Source organism: Lissotriton helveticus, chromosome 12 (assembly GCF_964261635.1).
Source record: "Lissotriton helveticus chromosome 12, aLisHel1.1, whole genome shotgun sequence".
Classification (NCBI taxonomy): Eukaryota; Metazoa; Chordata; class Amphibia; order Caudata; family Salamandridae; genus Lissotriton; species Lissotriton helveticus.
In genome coordinates, this window is record NC_136073.1 from 274,231,475 (window position 1) to 274,239,536 (window position 8,062).

The 8,062-nt window shown below is 43.5% G+C and overlaps 1 protein-coding gene across 1 annotated transcript in view; it reads left to right on the forward strand.

Annotated features, from left to right (window-relative positions):
* Positions 1-6,413, forward strand: part of LOC144797734 (IST1 homolog) — a 221,275-nt gene extending 214,862 nt beyond the window's left edge. Inside the window, exons 8-10 of the mRNA XM_078668476.1 lie at positions 579-695; positions 3,958-4,006; positions 4,548-6,413. Of these exons, the coding sequence (XP_078524602.1) occupies positions 579-695; positions 3,958-4,006; positions 4,548-4,735 (354 nt within the window). The 3' untranslated portion in view covers positions 4,736-6,413. The remainder of the gene's footprint in view (positions 1-578; positions 696-3,957; positions 4,007-4,547) is intronic.
* The last annotated feature ends 1,649 nt before the right edge of the window (positions 6,414-8,062 follow it).

The following is an 8,062-nucleotide window of genomic DNA, read 5'->3' on the forward strand; positions in this document are numbered from 1 at the left end:
ATAAGCTTTCATCCCATGTCATCAGATTCTATGTGCCTTCCTACTGTATACCACAGGAACCATCCGACTGTATGAACATTTCCATTTCTCTACCATTATACCCAGACACACCTTTCATTCTACAGAATAAGACCTCAAAGACTCTCCTATTCTAGACCATCTGTCTGTGCATCCCTTTCCATTGTAAACGCTCAGACCAATAACACCTGCCAACTGTATCATTCAAGTGTGGGCTTCCATTCTATACTTTCCTATCCTGAAGGTCTTCCCAGTTTAAATCATCCTCGATGGTCATACTTCCCTTCTGTACCATCAGTCCACGAAGACCGCTCCATTCTGTGGCAGAGATAATGTATACCCTTAGTCTGTTTAACATTTTCTGTTCTATGCCTTTATCTGCCATAAATCTCCAGCTAAACCAACTTTCTACAGTTTAGCTTTATATGTGCATGTGTATGTTCTATTGGAACCAATATACCCATCCTTTGCTTATAAAACTAGGCCTGGAAAGGACCCTTGAGAACATGACAGTGGGTGAGAATGTTTCAGTGTTTGAACTTTACTGTTTTTTTCCATAGGAAACCTTTAATGGTGCAGCGGTGGGGATCTATGAGGCCTGGCCTTCGACCAACTTCCTCCCACCTCAAAACAGACCTCTTCCCCAGGTCCCTGCCATACCACCAGCATATGAGCAGGTAAGGCCTTTCTGTGCCTTGTCAACAAGTGTGGGCATGAACCACGCTGACTAGCAGGAGTAAAATGTCTGGTGAAATTATTTCCATTTTATGGCTGCTGTAACCTATTTTGAGGTCTTGTTTTTCTGCATCCCCTTTTCTTCCTTCCTGTGCTTGACTAGCCTTTTTAATGTGTCCAGCTTCATTAGTGAAGAATGTTCCACCATGCTGTATAGACTCTTCTTTATTGGCTCAGAATTGCACTTTTCCAAAGTAGTTAAAGAACCTGTGAATGACATAAATTATGATAATGTAGGACTCTGTGGGGGCACACATCACAGCTTCTACAACATGAGTATATGTTATCCAACGCCAGCTGCAACATGATGCAAATCCTCCTCCTGTCCATGCAGATCTCAATGCAATAGCTCAAGCAGCAGTGAGTTCTATTTATGCGGGCTGGTTACTACCAATGCATGTTATAAGGGAAAAGGCAAACTTAGTGATGAATAAGAGCAGGCTATATGACCCAGAGATGAAATTATTGGCTGTGGAACAACCAGAAGGTCAAACATGACTTACTGGTGGTGACAAATTCTGCATCCATCTCTTAGCACACACAAGCCTTTAAACAGTTATATGGAGATGCGAGGGAATTGGTCCATCACTGGGTGCAGGTGAATTAGAAAGTCACAACCCCCCCCCTGTCTGCACTTGAGTAATTCCCTCATGCATCCATCACCGCACATGAATATGAAAGGGGCAGTATTCACTGTGGCATTGGTAATTCTCCACAGATGATGTCTGAATGGACACGCAGCCAGCAGACTGCTTTCGATTGTGGTAACCTAGATGAGGGTCCCTGGTGAGTCTGCACTTCTACTATTATATTAGTGGCGCGTGACTGGGTGCATGGATGGAGACCCAAAGTCCATTTGTTTGCATTGCAGGTGACCCATTCTCGGCAGCAGCCTTTGACCTCTGGATCGGGTTTCTCAGTAGGTTAAGTGTCCGCAGCAATGATCTGCGTGAACCTGCGCTGCACAGCCATTCAGGCCTCTTTCTTCTTCCAGATTGATAATTGACATTTAATTGCCTAATGATTGCATTTATTTGTTCACAGTAGTACATTTTTTTAGTGTGGTGTGTTCTGTATAAATATTCATTTGTGTGTGCTTGACTTAATGTAATTCATGGTAAACATATTGTATTTTATATTTACTCTAAATGGCTTTTGGTGAGCCATTGGCTGAAAGCATTGTCAATCAAGTCTTGACTCCGCTCACCGCAGCATTTATGTCCCATCATTTTTCGGTTGGCTGTTTGGTTGTGTGTCACTATTTTACATTTTAAACGTACCGTCCATTGTCACACATTCAATTCTTTATCTCGTCATGCCATTGTGTCTATACAAGTAAATCCTTTTTTACCTGATAAGCCCCATTACAGTCATTTTTTTATTGTTTTTTTCTGCGCCTGAATCCAAGCGTCAAAACTATTGGCTTTGCCAGTGCTTGTTTTATATGACATCACTTACTGCACTTGTGGTCTTTCTAAACATCGTAAATAACATATGTTACTAAATGGTCAACATTGAGATTAATGTTTTTGTTATTATGACCATTCTCTGCCCTCCTGGCCCATCCTGTTCCCGCACAAAGGTCTCTTGTAGTTTAATTACACTGGTGTGCTACAAAGAACAATCTGGCAGCATGTCCTAGCCAAAGCCTACACCACCACTCACACAACACAATCCTCCAGCAGAATAATGCGGATAGAGGGCCAGTAGGGAGGGCGTTGAAGGTTTCCCCTGTAGTCGGCTGAAAGCATTTTCAGACATTGGGACTCCCAAAAGTGCATAACTCTATCTCAGGAAGGCAAAAACACCGGTTCATCTGCTTAAGCACAAACGGGTCCCCACCAGCAGCCCAGCCATGGGATTGATATGAGATCTTTGCAGCCGTCCAGAGATTTCAAAACCGAACACTGCAGTGCCTTTGGGGATCCGTTCATTGAAAACCAGTTGGCCCTCCACAGCAGTTGCAGAAAGAATTCCTCAGCCCCAGCAGTCACAGGGTTGGAAATATGCACTGGATGAAGGAACCGAACAACTGATGTTTTGTTACCTGCACTGTCTGCTGCTATATACTAACATGCTCCACCACAGGAATTCACTTAAGATTTACTCATCTGTATTGGACTGTTTGAAACAAATAGCATTCAAAAGGTAAACGGGGTAAGGCAGGAATAGACTAATACAAGGGTTTGTAGAGGAGATGCCGGAGGTGGCGCACAACAGTAATTGGGCTTTGCTGGGGGTGGGGCCGGAGCTGTCAAACTTAGGACCTTATTTAGAGTTTGGAGAATGGGATACTCCATCCAAACATAAACGATATTCCCGTCCACCATATTGCAAGTGCCATAGGCTATAATGCACGTGTAATACAAAGGCCCGGACACATGCCACGTTTGAGGCAGAGAATTCCATCTGCCAAACTCTATGTGCCAAATTGTAAATAAGGTTATGTGTGGAGCAGGAGGAACACTACAGCAGCTTGGAGTTTATGAGCCAGCCTAAAGCACAAACTAATTTATAGATAGCTAGAGGGTTTTACACAGTGACTAATACATGGAGCGAGGGCTTTACGGAAAAAAGCATAGTCGTCCATTATTATAAATAAGGAACAGTGGACTGCCGGAGAGATCTAAACCTTTCCACAGGTGAGGTCAGCAGTTTTTTTACCACCATGAAAAATGGTGGGAATATAAAGAGGGCTTGACATTCTTTTTTTCATTACACCCATTAAAAAAATATACTCTGTATAAAGTTGAAGGTTTTAGTATAGCTCATAAAATTGTGCAGTATCCTAAGGAATGATGGAGTCCTCAAGAGCAGGGTTCCACTGCAGAGCGAAATGCGCTTGTCCTCAATGGTGTAGATACGGAAAGCATAGCAGAAAAATGTTTTTACTACAAGAGAAATAGTGTTGATGCGACATGATTGCTGCATTCTGCTTTCACAGGAGTAGGACTGCATACACACACTTGCCCCCCCCCCCACTTGCAAGAGAATTCAAAGCACTTGTGCTCTAGAGCAAATGGGGCAATGTTTCAAAAGTTCATGTTCATGCAGCAAGGGTCTTCTTAGAGGAAGTGAATGTGGGCTCATGCTGCAGAAGGGCTTTCTTAGAAGATGGGGCGCCTCTAGGGTGCTCGAATGGTTTGTCTGTTTTCTAGGCGTGTTCTTCCACCAAGGTGTTCAGTAACATTTATTCTCTTTCAGATTGATACTACTCCTCCTGTTAAACCGGTTCCTCCTGGTCCAGTGGCAGGTGAGCACACGGGTAACTTAGAATCGAGAGTCTATAGCGGGGAGCATGAAAATGGACGTAGCTGAGTTCATGGTGACTTCGTAGATAAAGCAGGTGGGATGACGATGATCCAGGGCACGCATATATCGATGCACCTTGACACCTATGGTCAGCACAGCTGCGGCTGGGCTGACTAGACATACATGCTCGATAGAGTACAGTGAGATCATCCTGGCTGAGCTGAGTTCTGGAGGATGGGCACTGAGTGAGAGGGCTGAATCTAGGGTTTGGGCGTGGGTGGGTCCGGGCTAGTTTATTAGTTGGCACAATGTTAGACTTCCCATAATAGGGTTGCTGTGGTGCAGCAGCCATTAAATAAATATGTATTGTTACTCTAGTAATCTCTGGTGCACCAGAACTGAACTTGATGAAGCCGTGTAGGTTGGGGATAGACCTAGCTGAATAACATTGACCTGGTTTCTGCGTCACTAAGACTGGTGCACAGCTGATGGTTTTTGTTTGGGCCCTGCAATGAGACTGTATTACTTTTTGTCTCTCTCAGCTCCTAGAAACAAACTTAAGCCACCCGCGAAGTCCAAGGCTGACCCTTCTGATAACTACGACAACATAACACTGCCATCTGTGCCAGTCACTCCACCATCTGTTTCCGACATCAGTCCAACAGGGCCGAGTGATATGGATTTTGAGGATCTTGCACGAAGACTGGAAAGTCTGAAAAAGAAATCATAAATTGGCAAGGGCGTCCACCTCCAAGCTGGCCCACGCATTTGTACTTCCTGCAACATCTGACTAATAACCACGTGCATTCACTTGCCACATGGGCTGCTCGGACGCGAACCCCTATGCAAACTGCTCCGACCTACCGCTTCTACCTACTCTTGTCTGTGTCTGGTCGGGATATGCACTTTCTAACTCTGCTGTGCTAAAAGGCCCCACCTGACTCGGCTATTAGCACATGTTTCCCATCAGAGGCATTTTAATGTTGTTCTTCAGTTTTGCTGTTTGGGTGCACTGCTTGACTTGTCTAGGTGGTGAAGCTGAACTCTTGTGGAGTCCACTCCTTGAAGCGTCGCTCTGCTCCTCTGGACGCAGCTCTGCTTATGGCCTGCTCTGCCTGTGCCTGTTCCAAATGTAGGTACACTGATTTACACTTCCTGTCTTGACTGCTCTCGTGCACTTCTGTCAGCCGGTCTGACATCTGCTTCCTGTCTTGACTGCCCCTGTGCACATCCAACTCAGCTGTGCTGACGTGTATTATTTCTGAAGGCTGTCCTGATGTCGACTTCTTCAAGCAGCTGTGCTTTGTCACTTCCTGTGTAGGATGTTGCTATGTTCATATATGTTAAATGTAGGGGTTACCCCGTAACCCCACGAGAACTGGGTTAATTGAAGTATAGTATATCAAAAAATGGTTTCAAATTAAATGGGGAGGAATATTACTATTTATGTTGTTATGGGACAGGCCGCATGGGGTATTCCTACTTACTATTTTGTCATATCTTTAAAGGTTCACCATTTACTAACAGTGTCTGCTTAAATAGATTCATTAATATCCTCAAAGATTGAATCAGATTCTTTTTGCACAAATGTATCAAAGTGTATAGTTAGAAAGCATGTGTGCAGTTATGCATTATAAACAGAGACGCTTCTTTGTCTGTTCCAAAGTCCTCGTTTTCTCTTTTGAAGCACTATGCCTACATGTCCAATGTTTGGGAATTGCAAAAATGAGGTGATGTCCTACTGATAAATAAGTTCTGGTTTTCTTGTTTTGTGCGTACTTGATCTTAATCATGGACAGTCTATTCTTTTCAAGGTCCTCATACGTTGCAATCTTTGGATAGGTTACAGGACTCCTCAGGACAATCTTGCAGGATATTGTGTGCGTGTCACGCTAGACACCAAATCGCTACTTTTGTTCCCATCGAAGTGTTTGTGTATATGGATCTTCCAACATCTCAGGAATATGCATTTTTAATTTTTATTGTGTTCTTATTGAAGGATCCATCATGTATGCTTACCAGACAGGGGCTTTGCAGGTCTTTCTACAACATCTCGAATACTTTAGCGACCTACAGTGGAGGTTATCTGTCCTTGCGATTCTTACAGAGATCAGATCCACACTGATCAAACGGACTCACTGATAGTTGGACTCGGTGTGATAAATACTCCTCGAAGTAAAGAAAGAACAAAGCGTGCTATGCTGATGTGTACCTCCTGTGTGGTCTTCTCTAGAGTGCACTTATGGCTAATTTTGATGTTACATTACTTTACTGTCTTGATGTGTACTCGATGTCGCTTTGATGAACTCTTTGTGATTTGTCTTATTTTCTCATCTTAAAGAATTAATGATTTTCTGTAAATCGTTCCTTCAGAAAATAAATGTAATAAAGAAGTTCAATTCATTGCATTAAGTACCCTTCCTATCAGTATATAGTATAACATTCTCTTCAAAAGTCGTGTTGCATCGTTTTCCACCCTGCATGTGTGCAGATATCCCTGTACAGCTAGCTGTGTGTTTGGGATCTCCTGTGGTGTTTGGGACATGCTGGTATTATGTTTTCCAGTGCTGTATTAGTGTATCTCAGCTTGCACCCTTTGACTCTGGTTGGGTTTATGAACGATAGTATCCTGACTTAATATCTGGGTTAATTTCCATGCTGCAGAGATGTCTTGTAACCTTCAATTTTCAGATTTCAAAACCAGTCAGGGAAAATTGAGCTGTTCATCCTGAGGCTAATTCACGTGGATAAAGTGAGTACCACTAGTTTGGAAATACTTAAACGTGTTCTTAAAGATCAAAATGATTTAATAGTGTTGCTGCATTGCAAGGTATAGAAAGGGCCAGAGAGGACTAGGAGACAATCTGGTTTCTAGAGCATGGGTGGTCTATGGTGAGTGATGGTTTGCTCATACGGAACTCTGAAGTAGAGAGAAGTGTCACAAGAGTCATAGAGCTTAACTTAACTGTAGGATTGAGTCAAAGGTGAACATCACCACGATAAACCGCAACCTCCCGCTGAGCATGCATCAACACTTGGCCCTTCGAAAGGCAGCGGTCCTGCTTTCTCCATGCAGAGGCCCATATGGACAGAGAGAGAGACGGAAAGCATAGGAACCTTTATAGACATATTTTCCCGTTAAAAAACGCCTAGTATACAAGGGTTCAGCTGCACCAAGAAATATACTAAGTTTGTATGGGCAACCCTTGGACAAAGTTTGTGTTGTTAATACTATACTACTCTTAGGGTACAGAAAGGCAGAGATGACGTAAAGATCCTTAGTGAAGTTGTTCAGACTAGCCTAAGTGTTTATGGTCATGAAAGGAATTAACTCTGAATTGGATTTCAGATGACTGCTCAGATGTTGCACTTAAGATATTTTGCTGCTCCACATCTGTATATGAGGCCTCTCTGAAGCTTGTGACTGGTGACCCCTCTTGTAGCATGCCAGCCATTTTATTTGAGATATGAAGTGAGCCTAGCGGAGGTTCTAGGAGTCTCCAAGTCAAGAGAACGTTTGTGTAGTGGTGCTCTTATCCCATTGTGCTCCATTGTGCTACGAGAGAGACAGCTACTCAGTGTCCTGTACAGATTGTCCGTAAACAAGGAATGCATCCTAGCAGCCTACTAGGATGATACTGCTTCTTGGCCCCTGTGCCTCCAAAACTCAAAGTATTGCCCTTTTTATCTTTCAGTGAGACCTTTGGCAGGGCTACTTTTTACTGCTAGGCTAAGCCATCCAAACCAAGATAAGTGATAACAACTTAGTGGAACCTAGTGCACAATCATGTCAGAAACTGTGGAGTCTGAATTTTAATGAGGGCAAAGAGCTAGACATCTATGCCAACGACCCAGTGTAACACCTTGCTATTAAGCGCCATATTTATATGAGGCCTTGGCAGTGTGTTAAAACGAGGGGTGGGCGGAATTTGTGTAGGCGCGCTACGCAAAGTTCCCCGAAACGGTAAAAAATCTCTGCGAACACGCAGAAATTCCACGAACACGCGGAATTGCTTGTTCACAATGCTTTTTTCCTGTTTGTGATCGCTGTTTGCGT